This window comes from Phyllostomus discolor, chromosome 10 (assembly GCF_004126475.2).
Source record: "Phyllostomus discolor isolate MPI-MPIP mPhyDis1 chromosome 10, mPhyDis1.pri.v3, whole genome shotgun sequence".
In the NCBI taxonomy this organism is placed as follows: Eukaryota; Metazoa; Chordata; class Mammalia; order Chiroptera; family Phyllostomidae; genus Phyllostomus; species Phyllostomus discolor.
Window position 1 is genome coordinate 79,781,347 of NC_040912.2, and position 22,891 is coordinate 79,804,237.

Sequence of the window (22,891 nt, forward strand, 5' to 3'; positions counted from 1 at the left end):
CTGGAATGCCATATGATAATGTTGGGTTCTTTGAGGCCCTTTCTCCGGATAGTGTCCTTTTAAAATTAAAATATACCTGAGAGGATTAACCCAGGAAGCTAATTCACTGGAATAGTTCAGTGATCTATCAGATTACATTTCTTCTTATCCAAAAGTCCCAAGACCTAAGAAAGGAGGTGGAAGGATAGTGTCCGGAGGAAGTGTCAGGAGGAAGGGCAAGTAACATTTTACAAAGGGTCTTCAAATGAGAAAACGAGCCACTGGGGAGGTAAAGGTATTCATTCCTTCCCGAAGGCAAGCCAAGCCGTGCACTCAGCTCTGTGCCGGCCGCATCCTGCATGCTGACCATTGTCACTGCTGGCAGTCACGGAAGAGGGGACTGTGGGAGCCACTAGGGAGGAAGCTGCTGTGCCATTGTAAAAAAAAACAAAACAAAACAAAACTACTTCTTCCTCAAGAACCTCCTTCATTTATAGTGCCTGAAACACCCGGAAACCTGTAAGGGAATGAATAGTTGGGAAATGACAGTTTTTCTGAAATGGACTTATTTCTCCATAGAAGTGTTCAGTCAATCCTGGTGCTGTGAGCATCGGCCACAACAGCTGCCCAAGCCCCTGTTATGATTGAAGTGGTGCATCCGTGTTTCTCCTCCTCTCGCCCTGGCAATACTAATGCCATGAAACAGGCCTCGCCATTCTGGTTGAAGCCAGGCAGCTGCAGGTACCGAGGGGACCGTGTTCAGCCTCCAGTGCCTTGGAAAACCGGTGTGTACGCAGTCAACACGCCTTCCTTTTCAATTCCTGTTACCTCTCCATGGTGCCAGGGTTCCTGTTTTCCAGCTTTCTGGTCCTTGCCTGCTCCCCACGGGGCTGCTTCCTGGCTCAGCCACCCACACACACACACATGACACTGTACACTCTGTCATAATTCACAGGATCTTCGTTTCAGTTGGAGTGCAGCCACCAGGACTCGAGGGCTCCTGAAACGGGACCTAATGACTGTTGCGAAACCCAGACAGATGGCCCTTTGAAGCTCTTCTTGCCAAAGATGGCCTCCTCGGACGATGTTTCATTCCACCTAGGGCCTTGCGAGAGTTCAATCTCCTATTTTCCACGTCCCACCTCCTTTGTTACAACCAATAGCTGCAAAGACCTGGCCTCTGTTTCAGTAACAGAAGGATTATTTAAGTTGCCTAAGAAGATGGAAGCTGAAAGGAGCATAGTGTTGGTGAGCATGGACGTGAGTTTGCAGAGCCGTTCTGGCGGAACGCATTATGAAAGCAGATTTGACAATGCATATTGACAGCAAGCAAACTGTTTCTGCCCAATAAAACTGAATCTGAATGGTACCAATGAGGAAAATCTAGAAATTTCAGGTTGATTTGGCAAATTTTCTCATCATTGCTCCTAGTTTCCTGACTTGCCTCTTTCTGCAGCCTAGTTCTTTTCAGAATGGATCCTGACCTCGAACCTTCCATTTCATGCTGTTGGCAGAGTGGCAGAGGCTGTGACCCCTTGGCTTCAGGTGCTTCTAAGCCAGTACGGAAACAGCGCCTTCTACTGTAGGTGTTTGATGGTTCGTGCAGCTCATTCACACCCATTTCCTAGTTTTGTTTTGGTTTTTTGCACAATCGGAGCAGAGAGAAGTTAACTCACACAACTTGTAAGTAGTAGAGTTAGGATAACGACTAATAATTATGAGGCAAAATGCATGTTTTTGTGATGCTATGATCCCTTCCTTGCTCTTTGGAAAACTGACTCCATGGTGGTTGACTCCATGCTGCATGAAAGCGGATAGCTGGGGGGGCTAGCAGCTGAACGGACGAGGCTCTAAGGAAGAAGTGGTTTGTCGAGAGCGGGTACCAAGAAGTGGGGCGGGGCTGCTGTCCCACCTCAGAAGTGGCTTATCATAAGGAATCCTCACCCAGTAGTATCATCCTGTCTGTTCTTTCAAACCCTTGAAATGTTTAAACCTTTTATGTTTGCTACGCTGATGGTGAAGAAGGGCACCTTGTCTTCATTTGTAAAGTGTCTTTTCACAGGTCTGTTAGCCACTTAGATTTGCTATCCTAGGAACCTCCTGGAAATATCCTGAACACGTTCTTTCTATGTTTTCAACAGGGGTTGGGGGGGAGGGTTTAGATTTTATTTATTTATTTTTAGAGAGAGGAGAAGGGAGGGAGAAAGAGAGGGAGAGAAACAACAATGTGTGGTTGCTTCTCATGTGCCCCCAGTTTGGGACCTGGCCCACAACCCAGGCATGCTCCCTGACTGGGAATTGAACTAGCAACTCTTTGGTTCGCAGACCAGGATTCAATCCACTGAGCCACGCCAGCCAGGGCTCACCAGGGTGGTTTTGTCTTTTTTTCCCCCCATTAGTTTATGGTTCTTCTTTATCTTTTGTGTACTACATATGTTGTGAATATGTTCTTCCAATCTGTCATTTGTACTTACTTATGTAATTAAAAAGTAATAAAAAGGGAATGAGATTATCTATCAAAAATAAGTACTGAAGATGTTGGTTGGATATGAATGTTTGAAAAAAGGAAAAACCAAAGCAGAATTTGAAATTGAGCCCAAGGCACCGGCAGGGCTTGGAAAGGAGGAGGAGAAAGCAACAAGGTCATCCGGGTGTTCCGCAGCCGTTGAAAACGTCCACCTGGCAGAAGCGGAGACTTCTCATTGGGTTATGAGGGGGAAGAAGTTGAATAAATAGGTTTTGCTCAAAGTGAAGAGCCTGAGTGAGAGATTTGGAATTCGTCCTATGAGAATTGTTTGATTGAAGCTTAATATGCAATCAATATTTTGAAAAAAATTAACCTGACTACAGTGCATAAGGTGACTTGGGGACAGGAGGTTAGGGGCGCCCATCGGTGCTGAAGCTTAATTAAGTTGGCAGAGGAGTGAATGAAAATAAGGGAATAATTAAAGATACATTTTAAAGGGGAAAAAACCCCCCAAAAAACAAAAAAGCCAGGTTTTGGCAAGGGATGCTTGAAGGTTACAAGTGGCCGAGAAAACAGTGATGTCGTCGGTGACTTGGGAGGGGAAACTGAGCTTTGGTGGGGAAATGGCATCAAACCCTGGACAGTGGCCGAACAGATCTGAGGACAGAGAGACGTGAGGAGAATGGGGTGACTTTGAGATCACAGTTTCAGGTGCCTGCAAGGACAGAACACAGAAGTTAAAATTTTAGCGACAACTAGAAACTTAGTCAGTGGACGGGGAGATCAGGGCAGAGTGGTGGTTTCATTTGTTTTAAAGGGAGAGGGTTCTTCCTGTCCGCGTCAGGGCAGTGGTTTCTCCGCACTGACCTCTGCGGCAGATGCCCCTTCCCAGGCCGGTGCCCTGGCTGTGCCCGGGGTAAAGCCTGCTGTGTGTTGCCACTCCGGGAGGACTCTGTTCAGAAGTCCCGCCCTGGGGGAAGCACCCCAGCTTCTCGGGGGGACCTCAGGACCCAAGGCAAAGCCCGCTGCCGAGGAGGCAGCTGTGAGCCTCTCTGGGTGCACATGTGAGTATGTGCGTGCTCGCGTGCACACACACACACACACACACACACACACGATGTGCCTTTAGAGCGTTAATTGTAAGTCGTGCTAGTATTAACTTCCATATGAAACCTCTATTTCAGGATTTACTGATCAGCCTGTATTAGCATGTATTACTGCTCTGTTTTTGCCCTGGTCTGATTTAGCACCAACTTGTTTCCTCTAAAATGCTTTCACAACATTTTCCTTAAACATAGTCCTGGTACACAGACAACGAGATAGAAGAGATCCGTGGGCTGGAGCTGTGCAGCAGCCTGACGCACCTCAGCCTGGCCCACAACAAGATCGCGACGATCGGCGGCCTGGAGGTGTTGCCCATCAAAATACTGTGCCTGGTGAGTCCGACAGAAAGTGTTCTTCTTTAGAAGTGCAAGTCAACTCTTTAGTACGTGTATGAGTTATAAGATTATTTACGAATTTTCAGCTTTACGGAAAAAGAATTCTTTACTGATATGTTATTGTCCTCAGTTGGCTTGCTCCTTTCCGTATCTGGGGTGTGTGTGTGTGTGTGTGCAACATTTTATGCCAGTGGAAAATGATTTTCTAACTTGGTACCCAAGTTCAATTTTTCAAAAGACTGACTTTTTACGTGGAGAGAGAGGTTTACTCTTAACAATTTAAGACATTTTACAATGTCTTATTGGGGAAATAACATTTAAGCATATTTGAGCATTGTGTTTATTGCTGTTCACACTCCTCCTTTCAAATGAGCCCCAGGATGTTCTCGGGGCACTGAGTTTTTGCCGTCCTTTCATATTAATACATGCTGGGTTCCCCTTCTCACAGCCGAGATAAAGGGACAGTTCCAATCAGAGTGTTTAAACCTGTTTATTTTTTCCCCATAGAGAGCACTCTTTTTTAGCTGTGTATAATTTGCTATGTGACCATGACTCAATGAAAATGCAGATAACTTTCAAAAAATCAGCAGGATCATAACAGTCCCACATACGCCACATTTTTGAAATAACAGCATAGCTCAGTACTTCGGGGGCTGATAATATTCTTGCTGGGTCATCCATTTTTTCTTCCTCCTCTCCTCTTCCCTCCTACCTCTTAACCTTGGATGGCTCTGCTGTTCTTTATTGTATCTGTCAAGGAGGTGGGCAGGGAGGATTTTGAGCCATGAGGCTGGTAGCTTATAAAATTCCTAAGCGAGCTCTCCTGCAGCACAGCATTGAACTGTTGTTTGAAATATCTTGGGTTTCTGCAGAGTTGTGACATACACAATATACTGCCCCTATCTTATTTAACCACAGATAGCTGATGGATGGCTGTATGTTAGCTCGGCCCCCCTGTCCCCGCCACCCCGCCAGCTTGGAGGGTGACGTGCATTTTTAAGAGCCCTCACTCCCTACAGTGAGTTAGGAGAGGGCAGAGGACTGGTTCCCAGGACCAGGAATGGACATGAGGCGTGGGAAGGTTTCATCATCCCCTCCGAGGTTTCATGTTTCTCGCCCACCAAGGTCTATCAGCAAAGCATAAATGAAAAAGAACTTGATCAGTGGATTGCAGATTTAAGAATTGCTTTAAAATCACATTGTACAGTTAGTTATGGTAGTTTGAAGGGTCATTGGCCGGAGGTGCTGCTCCCTGTGAACCTTATCCTTTTCCTTCCACGTTTGCCTGTACTGGCGTTCCCGCCCGCTTCAGGTGGAACTTGATGTGTCGAAAGCCATCTGGGGTGCGCCTATGGGACCGAGAGCGGAGCTCCTTATTAAGAATGCCATCACGTAGCACTTTCATCCTAAGAGTTTGTTTCAGTAAAGAAGTAACCACGTTGCCAGTTTCCGGTCTCAAGTACCTTTGGGACAAAGCATAAAAGATTTATTTTATTTATTTATTTTTTTGCTACAAATGGATTAGGTGGGTGTTTCCCAATCCTTGCACACACTACCCAAGACAAACTAGAACATACAGGATATGCTCTCATTCCTTTTCGAGAATAGGGAGGTTTTCTTTTCCATATGTTAATAAAATGTAAAGTAAAATGATACACATTTGTTTCAACAGTTTTTTAAAATTATATTTTATTGCTTATTTTATTACAGTTATCCCAATTTTTCCCTTTTTGCCTCCCTCCACCCAGTATCCCCCACTCCCTCAGGCAGTCCCCACGCCACTGTCCGTGGGTCATGGGTATAAGTTCTTTGGCTGCTCCACCGTTTCCTACACTGTCCTTGACATCCCCATGGCTTTTTTTTTTTTTAACCTTTTATTTTATTTTATTTTATTTATTTATTTGTAGAGAGGGAAGGGAGGGAGGGGGAAAGAGAGAGAGAGAGAGACAGAGACAGAGACAGAGACATCAATGTGCGGTTGCTGGGGGTTCTAGCCTGCAACCCAGGAATGTACCCTGGCTGGGAATCGAACCTGGGACACTTTGGTTCCCAGCCCGCGCTCAATCCACTGAGCTACGCCAGCCAGGGCTCCCCATGGCTATTCTGTGACTACGTATTTGCATTTCTTAATCCCCTCACCTCTGCACCCATTCCCCCACCCACTCCCATCTGGCAACCATCAAAACACTCTCTGTGTCCATGATTCTGTCTCTATTCTTCTTGTTTGCTTAGTTTGGTTTTTTTTTTAGATTCAATTATTGATAGATATTTTTTGCCATTTTATTGTTCATAGTTTTGATCTTCATTTTCTTAAATAAGTCCCTTTAACACTTCATATAATAATTGTTTGGTGATGATGAATTCCTTTAGTTTTTTTCTTGTCTGGGAAGCTCTTTATCTGCCCTTTGATTCTAAATGATAGCTTTGCTGGGTAGAGCAACCTTAGCTGTAGGTCCCTGCTTTTCAACAGTTTTTAATGATTTTATTTGTTTAATTCATGGGCTCAGAAAACCAACTGCTTTACTATTGAAAAGTTTCTTTTACAATTTAGAGAAAAAAGAAAAATTCACTGTACACACTGAGAGTTCACTGTCTAACATCAACTTTTGTGGTAAATGTAAGGGAAATACAGTTCCCTGGTGGGCTGTCGTGGCCAGCGCTTCCCTTAGCAACTGAGGACAGTGCATTTTAAATTCTGAAACTCATTTTGCCTCAGTAAGAACCATGCGTTGTTTTTCCCCCAAACTGGGAGATGAGTATTTCTCGATTCATTCATTTAGGGAAATGGCTTCTCTCCCCCTTTACCTGCTGGCCAAGGCAGGGAGCTGTTGGTGCAGGCGCTGGTTGTCCACTTTGCGGGCCGATGTGTCCGTTTCTCAAAAGCACTGGATAAAGGGTTTGACTAGATGACCTTCGACTCAGAAACCGTGTGATTCCGAATGTTTCTCAGTTCTGCCTTCTTTATGGCCGTAGGCCACCTCATTAAACTTTTCAGCGCCTCACTCGACTCCCATGCACCCACCCCTTTGAAAGCCTTCGGAGACACCGTAAAGATGGATGCAGGCTCTTCCCCACCCCCCGGCACTTCAGAGTTCTTGGCAAAGAAGGACGGTGTATATAAATTAGACCTGTGGGCGTATTTTAAATAGGATATTGAGGTCTTATTTCCATACCTTAAATTAATATGGATGTTATGTTCAGTTTAGCGTCATTTTTTTTTCTTTTCCATTACACTTTCTAGAACTTTTTTGAACTCTGAACAGTAGGAAATTTGACTTAACTTAGGCAAATGAGGTCGTGAGCATTTTCCTTCTCACAGAATTTTTCAAACACACATAAAGATAAAGAAAATGGTTTCATGAGCCCCCGTGTACTACCGGCCAGCTTTATAGGTCATCAACATTCTGTTAATATATTTTAAAGAGCCATAAATTAAGCCAATGAACACACATCTTGCTCATTATTGAAGTTAGATCTTAAGAAAAATAGGATGAAAATGAGTTCTTGCTATTAAATGTACCAGGAAAAATCTTATACAAGAAGAGAATACTGTGGTTTAATTTTTTTTAGTTCATAAGTGCTTATTAACAGTTTTAAAAGTTTAAAGATGGGCAGAACTGCATTAATTGAAACCTCAAAATTCTCATTAGTATGATTCTCACCTTAAACTAAGTTTAATTTTACTGCCGCATACTTTTTTTAATTTTATGTATTTATTTTTAGAGAGAGGGAGAGGAACATAAATGTGGGGTTGCCTCTCACGCACCCCCAACTGGGGAGCTGGCCCACAACCCAGGCATGTGCCCTGACTGGGAATTGAACTGGCAACCCTTTGGTTCACAGACCGGTGCTCAATCCACTGAGCCACACCAACCAGGGCACTGCTGCACATTCTTATACCTCAAGGTTAAGGACCCCAAGGAGCTATGAGTATGTTGGAAAATGTACAAGACAGTACAAAATGTCATTATCACCATTGTCTGTCCTTATGGGCACTTGGGGGTTGGGAAAGAGGACAACATTTGAGTCTTGAATCTTTGTTTTATGCTCATTGTCTGAGAAGATGTGTATGCATAATTTATTGAAGAACTTAGTTTAGTGGCATGGAGAAATTTTAGTAGCTAACAGTTCTACAGTCTGAGCTGGGATCAGCTGGGTGGTTCTGCTGCTGCTCTTGCCTCATTCAGCTGGCAGAGCGGCTGGGTCTGGGCCCAGCAGGGATGCTGGAATGACTGGGTTTTTCCTCCGCATTTAGTCTCAGGACCCTTCTCCATGCAACCTCTCCTTCTCCATGGGACCTCTCCCCAAATTCTGCCCAGCAGAGCAGCCACCATTCTTACACTGCTGCTCAGAGCTCCCAGACACAACGGGAAGCTGCCAGGCCTTCTTAATTCTTAGACTTGGGTCTGGCACACTCCTGCCGTATTCCTTCGGTCAAGACAAGTCATAGGCCCAGCCCACCTCCCTGAGGCGGGAGCTTCACAGGAACACGGATAACTGAAGGCCGGTGTCACACCACCGCAGCCCTCGTGATATGAAGTGATTGTATTCAGAACGTTGCTGAGGACAAAGTGTAGGTGCAGATTACAGTATTCCAGTAGTTTGCTGTGATGCTAATGGAAGAACCGCATTGATATTTTCTGAAAGCGAACCTGGCGCTATGCTATCGTTAGGTTTGAGATTATGCAATATCACCTAGTTTGTACCCTACCGATCTGAATGTTCTTCTAGCCTCAGCTTGACTGAGTACATTCTGAGTCTTCCAGGGGAAAAACTGGGCTGTATGTCTGTGTGTTCGGGGAAGCGAGGGATGGAAACGGGGGGCGGTGGCCAGAATGGCTCCCGGACTTGGAGAGTTTCGGGGCCGTGTTCAGAGGGACAACTTGTCATTACTCCTTTTCCGGGGGGGGGGGGGGGGGGAGGCCTTTCAGACCCTGAGTGTCTTTGATCGGTTTCAGAGCCATAACCGGATTGAGACGATCACGGGCCTGGACGAACTGAAATTCCTCCAGATTGTGGACTTGTCCCACAATCAGATCAGCAGCCTCCAGGGCCTGGAGAGCCACGACTTCCTGGAAGTGATCGACCTCGAGGACAACAAGGTAACGTCGCGCTGCCCGTGTGTCTGCGTGAAGACGACCCCCTAGGACCCGTCCTCAGTTGCCCGAGGGCTGTCCCATTAAATGCCCGCTTAGACATGCCACTCCGGGAAGCCTGGAGCAGTGGCGGAAGAAGGCCTTTAAAAAAAATACTCCTTAATTTTTGAAAATTTGATCATTCCTAATCACATTGTGTGACAGGTTTCCACTGCAACCAAGGGCACATGATTTTCTGAAGTAGACACGTTCGTGGGAAATTTTGTGTAGAAAGGCAGCATTAGAAATTAGTGAAATGGCAAAGCAGAGAAACCGTAGAAGTGAAAGTAGCCTCAGGCCAGCGTTGCCCCAGCCTACCGCTGGGGAGGCGCAGGAAGCGGGTTCTCGTGACCCGTGGGTGACCACCGTGCACGCCCCCAATCCGTGTGGGCTGGGGATTGGACTCACTCGCATTTCTGTGTCTGGCTTCGTGTACAAATGACATAAATTGGCTTTCACTCCTAATTATACTTTCTTTTGAATGAAGTAGTTGTACTTCTAATCATGGTATATTAAGTTGGTACCGATAGCTGATTTCTTATGCAGTAAGATCCACAGTAAAATAGGGTTTTACTCATATTGAGTACCTTATCACATGTTTATAAAAGATGTTCATAAGAAAATTGAGTGTTTATTTCCTCTGGAAAAGTGCAAAGCGCGGCTGACCCTGCAGGGGAGGGGGACACGGGCCCTACTTGGGGTGGAGGCATGTTCCTCTGTTCAGCCGCGACGGCGCGGAACTTCTGGCCTCCGCTAAGTTTGTAAGAACCCAGACAAGGCCGTCTTTGGGTCTGAGGAGAAGTGGGTGTGTAATTAGACAGAGCCGTGCACCTTCACTCCCACGTGATTCGTGAGTTAGATTGTTTTCTCCACTCCTGAAGTCAGTCTTGATGGACGACGTCTGTCCACTGTGCCACACGTCTCATGAGGACGGCAAAGTCTCTCAGGTGATTTCAGTGTCTTTTTCATGGCAGTGCCCTTGGCGTGACTCTCACTCGGGGGCGGGGACATCGGAGAGGAGGCACGGGCCTTACCTTAGCGATGCAAATACCGACACTGACAGTTGTGTCCTGGAACAATTGTGCCAGTCGCTGCACACTTACCCACGAGGCACTGTTCTGAGCACTTTGCATAGATCTCACTTAGTCCTTATTGTAGAACTCTATTACTGTTGCTGTGCCATAGAAGAAACTGGGGCAGAGAGAGGTTAAGTGACTTGTCCGAAGTTATTTATCCAGCAAATAGCAGAGCCAGGATGCAGACAGAGATCAGTCAGCCTCTGGGGTCGGTGTCCCCACCCTGCAGGGCTAACGGCCCCTCCTCTCAGAGAAGGGTAAATGCCTTAGAAGAGCATTTTCTGATAAAAATGTAAGAGAAAACATAAATGGGTATGCAATTTTAAATTTTCTAGTAGCCACAGTCAAGAGGTAAAAAGGCACAGGTGAAATTAATTTTAAAATATTACCACTTCCACATATAATCTACGTACAAAATTACTGATAGACTATTTCATACTCTGCTGCTTCACACGAAGGCTCTGACGTCTGGCGTGCATTTTGCACTACAGCACGTTTGGAGTCATCCTAGCCGTGTGCCCAGGGCTAAGGTGCCGCTTGTGGCTCGTAACTACCGTCCTGGATAGCGCTGGTGTAGAACGACCTCACAAATAATAAATACATTGTTCTCTTCCATGTCAAGAGACTTCTCAAATTACATTGGAAACAGTTTAAGGAAAAGAGTGAGTGAATAAAGCAGTGTATAATTTTCAGATATTAAAGAGACGCCACTTAAAAAAAAAAAGCGGCCACATCTCCCAGAGGTGGGGATCCTTGGGTGCTCGCTGCGCTTGCAACAATAACACGATTCCCTGGCTCCCCCGTGGGCAGGGTGGGGAGCAGCCGGCAGCACCGTGAAATATTCTCAGGGCCATGTGAACATTTCCTTGGAGACTTCTCCAGGACTGCTGAGAGGGCTGTGCATCAGGGATGGAAAATTCATCAGGTAAAGAAAACATAACATCGCTGTGGCTTCTCACATGATTAATCTGGGAATATCGTTTCATTGGTATCACCCTCATCAGTGTTATTTACTTGGTTTTAGCTATTGAGACATTGCCGTCCTTCGTGTGATCATTTAAACATCTGTTACATTCCTTAGCAAATGCTTCTCGCCCACTCGTGATTTGGGGGCCTTTGTGACTGTCTACTCTGTAGTCCCTGTTAGATTGGGTGTCACTTCTCCCACTTGAACTTTATCCCAGAGATGTTACTTAGAGAATGCTGTTTTACTTTTCTGAGACTTAGGGTCATCATTTCGCAATCATCTGTCTGTCTCTCTACCTCTATCTATCTATCCGTCTTTTAAAAAAAGTTGTACTAGGCCCCATCATATCTGGATGTAAGGCTTGGAGGGCCTGGTCCAGAAGGAAATGGCAAACAGAGTCATCTAAACGAGTCTGCCTGGGAGGTCCAGGCTTCCAGGCTTCCGGAGGCGGGAAGTAGCCACCAAGCAAAGGAAGTTTGGGAAGAGGGGCAGACTGGAATCCGGGGACCGGCTGTGCTGATGTGACATTCTTAGCAGCAGATGGCGGAACTTCCTTTCTGAATATAAGCTTGCTGACAGTATTTCGCTCTAGGTCATTTGGGGTGCAGTGCCCCCATGCCATGTGTAATCCTCCGTGACACACACAGCCTTGGGTCCTGGCATTCGAGGAGAGAAGGCGCGAGGGAGGGTGGGTTGACGGGGGTGAGGTCTCAGGAGAGGGCCGGTGGGCGCTTGCAGGACGGCCAGTGCCCAGCTAGCCCTGTCCCTCCCCAGATGTGGGAGCCGGAGGCTGCCCACACGCTCCCCTCCGCCCTCAGCAGCCCCATCCGTTCTTTGGAAGGCCTGGGAGGGGAACTGGGCTCCGCTGCTTTGACTCTCGAAGGCCAGTGGTCCCAGCTGACCTCTTAGTGGTAACGCAGTCATGTGTAGTCCGTGCAGTCTGTGACATTCGAAGGTCCTTCCATGTCGGTCACCGCAGATGTCACCACCGCCCTCTAAACTGGGCATGTGGTGGTCCTGTTCTGGACTATGCCATGACTCAGTTAATCACACAATGACGGCGCTTTCGGGAATTCAGACTGTTTTTAACTTTTACTGAGGGCAGGAGACAGAGCATTCTTGTATCTAATTTTTGCCTGTCTGATGATCAGTGTAAGCCTCCTGAAGCGGGACGGCTGGCTCATCGCTGGTGCGTTTGTAACACAGATCGTTCTTGAGAAAGAATGTGCCGGTTTCCACTGTCACCAGCCATGTCAGTGAGTGCCCGAGGCCAGGACTTGTGTGTGAGACGAGGTGGCCACGGGAAACATGTCCTGACCTTCGTGTGTTCGGTCCAAGCACCAGGGGTGTTCACTGCAGGGACATCAGCCCATCGTTTGGGCTGGCGTGAGCCACGTCCTCGTGAATCACACCCATGAAAACGGGGCCTTTTCTCTGGCAAAGGACCCGCCTGGAGGTCTGCAGGGTGGACTGGTCGGCAAAAGTCATGTGTAATGGCGCAAAGCTGCTGGCAGCAGGTTCGGGCAGGTGGGTTGCAGACTGCAGCTCGAAATTTGCCTTTCTCGCTGTGCCTTCGAAAGTGGCAGCCCCCAAACGTGGCGCGTGTGGTCTTGCCCTGATTTAGCTTTGGGATTGGTTACGTTCTGGCCGCGTTTGGCGGTTGGCTAACTCAGGAACTCTCGGTGGCAACTGTGCCGTTGGAGCGCTTTCACGGTGCATGCAGAAGTGACCTGGGGGGAAATAGACATGAAAAGCGATGATTCATTTTTTGTAGAAGTTCAATATCTATATTTGAAATAAAATTGTAATCATGCTAATTATTGGAAACTCACGTAAAAGCGTCTGTCTCACGTCGAGTGGAAAACTGAGGCGTGCTGCAACCCAGGCTCTGACCCAAGCTCCATCCCTGGTCAATTTAAGGACCTTTTCTCCCTGACCTCTAAAAGCTGTGACACGTAGCCTACACAGAAGAGAGAATGAAACACAACTGCACAGGTGAACGAAAGATTTGAGAGCGAACACATGTGGAACACCCACGTTGGGAAGTGTGTCATACAATCTCCACTTTCCTCTTTCCTTAAAACAATTACCTCTTATTTAAAAAAAAAAAAAAAAGATAGAACTACATGTGCACACGCAGTGAGAAGGCTTCACAGGGCACAGCTGACCAGGGGAGCAGGGGCGGGGTGGGACCTGGCGGTTGGGGAAGGGTGGGGCTGGGAGGAGGAAGAGGCAGCCTTTGCACGCTTTTCTCGTGCCCTGTGCCTGGTTCTCTGCGCCCTTTTACTTCTGCCCCTGCGTAAACGTGGCTGAGATGAGGAACACCTCACGGTTCTCCAGCCGGAGAGAGGAGAGAAGAAAACAGGGCTGTGTGTTCACATGCAGTGATTTCCGGGGTCTATGAAACTCTGTGGAATTCTCACGAAAAGGCTGGATATTCAGTGGAGCAATTTTAAAAATCAGTCGAATTTAAAGGATCCAAAGTATCCCCTCTTATAGCAGGCTTCCTGTTATCTTTGTGGGTTCGGTCTGTTGCTAATGTATCGTTTCTTTGATTAAACAGATTGCTGAGCTGAGTGAAATAGAATACATTGAAAATCTACCTCTCCTTCGAGTTCTCAATCTTCTAAGAAATCCGATTCAGGTAAGAGACCATTTATATTGGGAAGCGGGACGAGGGCTTTCTTGGAACTCTTTCTCAAGAAGTACTTTCGATAAAGGACATCAGGCTGGTGAATGCAGTGCATTTCCCTTCACTCTCAGTGTCTCAGAAAGCATGTCTAAGGGTTAGGCCGGGTAGCGCCCTGCGCTCCACTGTCAGTGAAAGGGAAGCCCGAGATTGTCCGTTCTGTGTGGCCCCTGGTGAGTCGTCCAGCAGGGGATGAAGGTGGCGGGAGGGAGCTCTTGAAGGGGCGGACGCTCGGGGCTGGAGGTGTGGACAGAATATGGCTCCTGTCTCCCAGCAGGAAAGAAAGTCTAAGATTAGATACCTAACGGAATTGCCTGCATAGAGCCGTGAAATCGGTGTTGTTGTAAAATGATCATAGAAAAGAAATGTATTTCCCCTGGATTTTTCGCACCTGGGATTGAGAGACCCATGAGAGTCTTTCAGGCCCTGTCTTCTTCTTGTCCACGGACGGTCCTTTCTCCTGGCCATCGTCCCTCCCTCTTTGTCCCTGGTCCTTTGTTCCGCTTTTCTGCCCATTCCCTTCGCTTCTCTCTCCATACACGCTTGACTTTGCATGTGTCTCTGAGTGCCTTTGTCTTGGTGTGTGCCTTCATTAAACACGTCTGGACAGGCAAAAAAAAATCAAATGAAGGTAAAAGTGAAAAAATAAGATTTAAAAATCAAAGCCATCCTTGGGACAGGAGCAGTGGCAGGCGATGGGAGAGGAAGCCTCGGGGCTTCCCGAGACTGCGCCCCCAGCAGCAGGCCCACAAGGGACGTGTGCTCGTTCAACACGCATTCTCACCGACAAAATGCACTGGTCACCATTATCTCTCCCTTCAAAGAGCCGTAGCTTCAGAATACAAAAACTTTAATTGTATCTTTAAAAGGCAAATGACCTTAACCCCACAGATGGTAGGGGGTATGGAGGAATTCATTCACTCCATAAGGGAATATCATTTGATGATTGTAAAACAAATTCATAGTAAATGATACAAATTAATACAAAATGAAACAAAGTCGTAAATAAATGACAAACTAATAATAAGTAATGTTTCATTATTTGCAGTAATGAAACTCTTTGGAGTTAGGACAGCGATTTCCAGAGATTTTTTTAATCCAGATTTGCAACTGGTGCCCCAGAAGAATTTTTAAAACATGCAGTGCCTGACTGTCTAGTCAGGGGCACTGATCTTTTCTCCCTTAGATTGTCAAATTAAAGAAACAACAACCAACACAACAATAGACAGTGAGTGTGAATGCCCTGTCCTGAGCCACAAATGTATAGGTCATGTAACAGAGTTGCATCTTACTGGTCACGGTCACATCTCATAATAAGTTTGCACCTAATCGATGAATTCTCGGTCCCAGAAATCCTTATATACACATATAAGATAGGCACCCGATTTCTTTAAATGTCAGTTTGGAGCAAAAAGGGTAGGTAATTACTATTATTATTGTTTTGGTAAGTCAGTCAAAATAATACCAATTTTTTTAATTAGATCGGCAAAGAACATTTCTTTTGGTGTGCCGCAGAATTTTGGTGATCTGTTTACACATGCCATGAGATGAGAAAGGTTGAAAATCACTGAGTTAGAAGACAGGGTTTAAGTCGCTGGCCATGAAACCTTAGTCAGTGCTTCTCTCTGGGGTTACTTAGTTGGCTTTCTCTTCAGAAATGAAGGTAATTGTAACTGCCCTGCTTGTGTCTCAGGGAGACGAACAAGGTCACACACTTAAAAAGCTCTATAAATTGCAAAAGGCGCCATGTGCATCTGACTTGTTAGTATAAGGGGGCCAGTCAGTGTGAAAACGCAGAGGCAGATGGGTGTGTGCGCGTGTGATTGACGGGGGTTGCGGGTGAGAGACCGATGCCTGTGAAAGTAGCGCGTTGGTGCTTATTCATTTGAGGAAATAAAGGCAACCGAATGGTCCTCTTGATATTTTCAATAGGAAAAATCCGAATATTGGTTCTTCGTCATTTTTATGCTGCCACGATTAACAGAACTGGATGAGAAGAAGATTAAAGTGGAAGAAAAGGTATGTAGTCGTATTATTGCCCGTGTCTCTGAGTTAACGAGCGGAAGTGCTCACGCTGCCTGCCGCAGGACCCACAAAATCCGTACGAGATTTGCGTGTTGTAAATGAATCATCCATCTGGGGAGTGTTTCCTTGTCCTGGGGCCCGTCTGTGGAACCCCCTGCAAAGCTGAACCTCCCCCCACCCCGCAGTTCGGCAGCGGCATCCCACTCCTGCAGGCTGATGGCGTCCCAGCAGACTGTGACCTCAGATCACTGTTGCACTTGGAGGGTTTGCCAGCCTGTGCGTCACTCTAAAAAGTCACTTCATAAAGAAATGCATTCCAATGCCATCCTACCATGCAGTCAGAAGTGAATCCCTGCTCTGCTACTGTAAACCTTTAATTCTGCTCTTCAACATAATAATTCACCTGGATTCACAGCTCCAGAGTGACTGAAGGCGAGCACCTGCCTCCCCGCCACCACACCTGTGCCAGCTGCTTTGTCTTGCCTTAGCGACTGGAGACAGCTGACAGCTCCACTAATGAGGGGTTTCTTACACTGGATGCAAATTCGGGGTGGGAATGAAAACAGGTGTAAATAGGTAGAGAGGCAGATATTCCATTTCATAAAGGCCTCTCTGAAATCTTGGTTAAAAATAGTTAGAGATGGGAGTCTGTTATTATTCTTACACTCAGAGGTGCTTATTAGATCTCTCTGCCTTTAACGTTTTGCAGAGGGGATGAACCTCAAAGTTGTGAATTAGGGACAGTATGGCAGACTGGGTCACGGGTTCTGAGGAAGGACGGAAACGAGAGGATGGAGAGCCATACCTTGGGAGGAGAAGGCCCTTATCTTTGAACAGAGAGAGTTAAACTGAAAGGGGGAAGGTTTGGGTAGAATTTGAGGTAATAGTGCTCGGTGAGATGGCATGAGAGAGAAATTCTGCAGCATCAGCCGCCTGGAATCTGGAACAATGTAGTTTATTTCTTGTTTTAATACTGAAAGTTGGGGTGTTTCCTATATCAAAAGGAACCTTGGATTTTAGAGGTTTTGTTTTTGCATTCTCTGTCCTAAACGAGGGACTGTAAGGGAGTAGAGGGCCAAGGGACTCCAGCTCAGTGTTTTACAGTAATGATCATTGTTTAGGTTTTAGGAAAGCTAGAGTAGATATGAAGGCTGAGCCCAAAGATTTACGAGCATGTGTTCAATTATTTTCCCTAGCTGGTTGCATGTCTAGACTATTTCATCACAGAAAATCTAAGCCTTGTGTGCTTTTTAGAAATGCAATTTGTTTCCCTTTTGCATTTCAAATTCTGGAAAAGGTTACAGCAATGAATAAATACAACCCTCCCCCGGAAGTGGTCGCGACCCAAGATCACCTGATCCACGTCGTCCACAGCATGATGCAGCCGCAGAGGATCTTTGACAGGTATCCATCCGGGGTTCTTGGGGCAGAGCTCAGGGCGGCGAGCACGGGGCAACCTCATCATCTTCTGTAGCCTTCTGGCTTGTGACCCGTTGCTTCTCACCTCATCCAAGGGAAGGGGCCAGGTCTTTTTTGGATCGTCTGTGTTGTTGCCTCAGTTACAGGGTGTTACCGCAGGCTTGAACATGGGCTCTCAGTGTTTCCCCAAGTGCGGTGATGAGTGGGTGCATCTTCCCCCTTTCATCTGGCCTCTGATTGGTGGCTAGCCTGTGACATAGGACAGTGAAATAATAATATATAATGATGAAAAAGGGCTGGTCAGTGTTTTAATTTATTTATTTTTAGAGAGAGGGGAATGGCAAGAGAAAGGGAGAGAAACATCAGTGTGTGAGAGATACATCAATCGGTTTGCCTCTCACACGCCCCAGTCCGGGACCTGGCCTGCAACCCAGGCATGTGCCCTGACCCGGAATGAAACTGGCAAACCTTCCAGTTCGTGGGATGGTGCCCAACCCACTTAGCCACATCAGCCAGGACAGAGTTTGTTAGTTAGCTAGCTTTCTTTCTCTTTCTCTCTCTTCCTTTCTTTTTTTTTTTTCTTTTTTTTTGCTGTAGGATAGGACCACAGACAATTGTGATCGTTTCTGTCCATTGTCAACTTTTCCTTAGCTGTGAGTGAATGCTAGGTATCCCTGCCGGAGACCATCCCATGCATGCAGATTATCAGAGCCCCTAGAAGGAAGCCCAGCTGGCACAGGGGGAAATGAAAGCCTTTTTCGGTGACGGCACTCGGAGCACTCGCTCCGCTGGGCTGAACACAGGAGTAGTCTCTCACCCCTGAGTTCGAAGATGGGTTTCCCACAGGTTCTCCTCCTCTTTTCACACAGTCTGTCGGAGCAGATGGCCATCGTGCTGTAAGTGCAATGCAGAAATGCTATCAATACCCAAAGGCATTTTAAAAATACTCATAAGATCTCTTGGTTGTAAATGGCTTCTCTTTTTTGTGTGATATTTGCGCCTGTACATCACATGGTTGGCTTCCCACAGGGAGCAAAATGTTTTATTTTGCATCCAGGACATGATTTTTTACATGTAATTTAATAATACAGACAATGACAGTTTTATATATTTATGGTAGCCCTCTAGGTGAAATGATTTATCATTTATTTGCATATATCTGGAAAAGCACATTTCATTTTTTCTTAAAAAAAAAGAGCATTTATGTCCTCATTGTATTTCTTTTTCAGTTTATGAAGATTGCTATTTGTTTCATGCTTTAGGGTACATTCGTATAAAAATATGTATCAAAGAAATTTACAGCAGTGTCTGATGAACACATATTTCATGATCATTTCTGGCTATTGAGCCAGATAAGAACAAATGGCCAAGCAGCCCCGGGTGCTCTCAGTGGAGCAGTGTTCATTGTGAAGAAGCTGTGGGCGCAGGAGCAGCCCTGTCTTTGCCTGTTGCACTCTGGCCAACTCACCACTCTCTGGCAGCTCCCAAAGAGGAACCCTGACCTTGACCTTGATACTTTTATGCTGCATTTTGGGGGAATCACTGTTCCCTCTCCTGCTGTGATTGGGGTGAGGATACAATATTAAAATGACCCAGGCCCTTGTTGGGTAGCTCGGTTGGTTAGAGTGTCATCCTGACATGCCAAGGTTGCGGGTTCAATCCCCAGTCAGGGCATATACAAAAGTCAACCAATGAATGCACCAATCAGTGGAACAACAAATCGGTGTTTCTCCCTCTCTCTTCTTCCTTTCCTCTCTCTCTCAAAATCAGTTTTTTAAAATGACCCAGCAGAACCTTGACCCTGGCCTGGTGGTCATGGATAGCCTCTTGCCCTCTGGAATGACAAGGTTCTAAAGGCTCATCTTCTTTAAGTCCTGCTCAGACTCTGGAATTCCCCATTTCTCCAAGGTGCCCTGGATTGTTTTGGCGAAAAATGGTATTTTCCAATCACAATCCGAGCACTGGAGGTTGTCATTACTCTCGGGTCAGTCGTTGTTTCCAGGCCTTGTCGTGGACAGAACTAGGAGTACAGTTACTTATTTCCTTCCTTCCTCTCTTCCTTTCATACACATATTCATCTGCCTGTCCTATTTGTACCTATCTATTAGTATCTACATCCATCCAACCTGTTTAATCTATATCTAGATGGATCTATCTGATTCAGTCTACACATAGATGATGAAATACCTCCTAGGTTCATACTGACGCTTGCAATTCAATTCCGAGACTACAGCTGAGCTTTCACTTAACCCCCTCTCCATTACATGTATGTCTCCTCCTCTCCCACACCAAGGACACAGAGCAAGGAGGTAGAACATCCCTTAATTACTCTTGTTTTAAAAGCCCACATTATACTGCACCAGCCTCAGAATACCAATACCGATACCAATACCAATACCAACATGATCACTGAAAGCACTAGGAACATATTTTGCCTATGCTCGTCCCATTAAACCCTGCCCCCACACCATTTTCATTATGGTAAAATAAAATAAAATATATATATATATAAAACATAAACTTTTCTATTTTAACTATCTTCAAGTGTACAGTTTGGTGACATTAATTATATCCACAATGTTGTACAGCCATCATCACCATCTATTTCCAAGACCGTGGCACCAAACAGAGACTCCATAACAATAGCCCCCACTCCCTGCCACTCCCAGTCTCCGGTAGCTTCGCATCTACTTTCTGTCTCTGTGAATCTGCCTACTATATATCTGTTATGTAAGTGTCAATCACCCCGTTTTAAAAATAGTTTACTGTACTTGCATTGTCAGAACACATACCCATCACACGCTGCACGCTGTTCTTTGCTGTCATTTAGTCTTGGTTCTGTGGATAACTGCGTGTTTATTGCTCACTTCCAGCCCCTGTATTGATGTCTCCTGTGTCATTCTGGTCGTAGGAAGCTTGTTGTCTAGTAGATTCCTTGGGAAGGTCTATGGGATCAGTATCCCTTGCTGAGAATATCCTCTCTCCATTATACTGACAGTCATTGTTGCCATAGTATATGAAGTCCATGGTGCGTACTTTTTTCCTTGACTATGTTAAAGATGTGACTTCATTTGTTTAGTGCAAAACATTGCTGTCAAGAACCTGATGATAACTTGATTTTCTTTCTCTTATAAGTCATGTGTATTCTTTTTTCTAGTGGAACATTGTTTTCTTCTTTTAAGTTCAGTAATTTCACTAGACCGAGTCTTAGTATTTGTCCTTCTGGGCTGATATAGTCAGGTGTATCTCTGCATGTTCTTTTACAATATACAGCTATGTTTTATTTTTTATTTCAGGAAAGTTTTCTTTAATTACAGACTTTAATGTTTATTCTGTTCCTTTGCTTTGGTTTTCTTCTTCAGAAAGATCTCGTGTACCTATTTTCAATATGTGTCAGTTTCTCTCGAATTTTTTTTCTCTCTAATCATTGAAGAATTATTTTGAGATAATTTAGATTAGATTCACACGCATTTGGAAGAACACAGAGTAATTCTGCGTATCTCTCCCGGTTTTCCCCAGTGGTAACGTCTTGCTTAGCTGCAGTAGAACATCAAACCCAGCAAGCCAACGTTGGTGCAGCCCACCAGCCCTGCCAGAATCCAGCACTCGAACTCTTGGGTGCATTGAGTTCCATGCAATTTTATCACTTGTGTAGATTCGTATGAGCAGCACTGCAGTTGAGTGCAGAAGAGTTTTGTCACAAAGATCCCTGTGTTTCCCTTTTATAGCCACAGCCACCTCCCTCTCTTTCGTCTTCCTTAACCCCTGGCAACCAATAGTCTGTGCCCCATCGGTATGATGTCGTCATTTCACGAGTGTCGTGTGAGTGGAATGACATAGCATACAACCTTTGGGAGTGGTCTTTTTTTCCCCTTAGCCTTATTCCCTGGAGAGCCATCCTAGTTGTGGGTGTATCTCTAGTTCATCCCCTTTGGTTGCCAAGTACCATTCCCTGTGTGGATGCACCGCAGGGAGTTTGGCGATTCTTCTAGGCTGCTTCCAGTTTCCAGCTACTGCAAACACAGCTGCCGTGAACCTCTGTGCGTGGGTTTCTATACACCTGCCATTCCAGCCCGCCCACCTCCCAGGGGGTGCTGTCTGGGGTTCCCCTGTCCTCAGGTCTGCAGGTGCTGCCACACTGCTTCCTCCTTCCCCTCCCACACAGATGTGTGGTTCATGGAGATACCGCATCACCCGGGTTGTTACACACGTGCTCCATGGGCTTTGTTCTTCTGTTTGTATGTGGGTATTCAGAGAGATTGAAAAATGATTCTGCCACCACCCCTATTCCCTATAGAGTTCTCATCTCAGCCCTGTGTTTTTTTAAAACATTGTACTTACTCTGTGATAGTGTCATGAGTGGAATCCAACACTGAAGCTCCATGTGTGTTGCAGGAGATTTTAGTAATAAACTCATTCTTTCGTCCAGACTTTCGGGCCCAGAAGCTACACCTAGGTTTACACATCAGCACTTATTTATTAGCTGTTACTCTGAGCAAGTCAACTGACCTCTTGGTATTTCAGTTTTCACGTGTTAAACAGGAATAATGATGGAAATACCTTCACTAGCTTCCAGTGATAACTGAAGGAGGTAATGCTTGTAAAACTCCTAGCATAGTGCCTGGAACCTATAATTGCTCAGGTAAATTTTAGTTATTCCGTTTCTTTGCACATTGGTCTTCTAATTTAGTAGGTATGCACGTGAAAGTTTAACTCTCAGAGGGCAGTCTTGCTTCCTTCACTTTGAAATCCCTGGAAGGATACTTCAGCAACCAAGAATTAACATACCTTCCCATATATTTTCCTTTAAAAGCATTGTTCAGTTAAACTTACACTCAGATTTAGAGTGTTCATGTGTTACCCACGCGAGCTGCATGAGTTTTGGCATAGAATGGTGATCAGCTTGCTTCTGGAAGCAAGACCGGCCGGCTGTGCGGTGCCGCCTGTAGCCAGGGCTCGGCTGCTGAGCTAACTGTGACTGTGACTTGGACTCACCACACCGCACACGGCCAGCACGCTGCCCCTCGGGCCGAGCGGACCCGCCCCTGACCCTTCCCTGTGTTGCAGCACCCTGCCCAGCCTGGACGCCCCGTACCCCATGTTGGTGTTATCCGGCCCGGAAGCCTGCGGGAAGCGGGAGCTCGCCCACCGCCTCTGCAGGCAGTTCAGCACCTACTTCAGATACGGGTAAGTTTGCGCGTGCGCCGGGGAGGCTGTGAGAGGTCGGACGTTGCCGATTCGGGCTGTTCATTTTAAGCAAGGTCAAACATGTGCGTAGAAGCCGTGTCCGCTTCTTTACCGTTTATCACGCTGTGATGTGCACTGTATTTTTTTTCCCCTTTAATCCTCCAGATGTTTTACTTCAATGCAGTGACAGCAGAAATCACTCTGCGAGGTTTGGAAATACGTGTGTTTTCAATTGAGCGTAGTGGCGTAGGAATGCGGTCTCGTCCTGTCGCCGTGTGTACGGTGTGACGGCACAGGTCTGCGTGTTGGGAGGTGCGGTGGGCCGATCTGTGGGGGGGGGGGGGGGGGGCACAGTGACACACTGCCTCTCCTCTTCTCTGCAGCGGCACTCAGCCCCTTGATCTGCACCAGGCCTCCCCCTCTGGGCGCATTTCAGGCGGGAGGGTGGAGAAGGGGCAGCGGGAGCCTCTCCTCTCCCTTCCCTCAGGTTAGCACTCAATGCGCTGTT

The 22,891-nt window shown here is 46.2% G+C and overlaps 1 protein-coding gene across 1 annotated transcript in view; it reads left to right on the forward strand.

Annotated features, from left to right (window-relative positions):
• LRGUK (leucine rich repeats and guanylate kinase domain containing) overlaps window positions 1-22,891 on the forward strand; it is a 74,463-nt gene that overhangs the window by 23,330 nt on the left and 28,242 nt on the right. Inside the window, 6 exon segments of the mRNA XM_036010920.1 lie at window positions 3,758-3,882; window positions 8,844-8,987; window positions 13,627-13,707; window positions 15,685-15,771; window positions 17,075-17,181; window positions 22,264-22,383. Of these exon segments, the coding sequence (XP_035866813.1) occupies window positions 3,758-3,882; window positions 8,844-8,987; window positions 13,627-13,707; window positions 15,685-15,771; window positions 17,075-17,181; window positions 22,264-22,383 (664 nt within the window).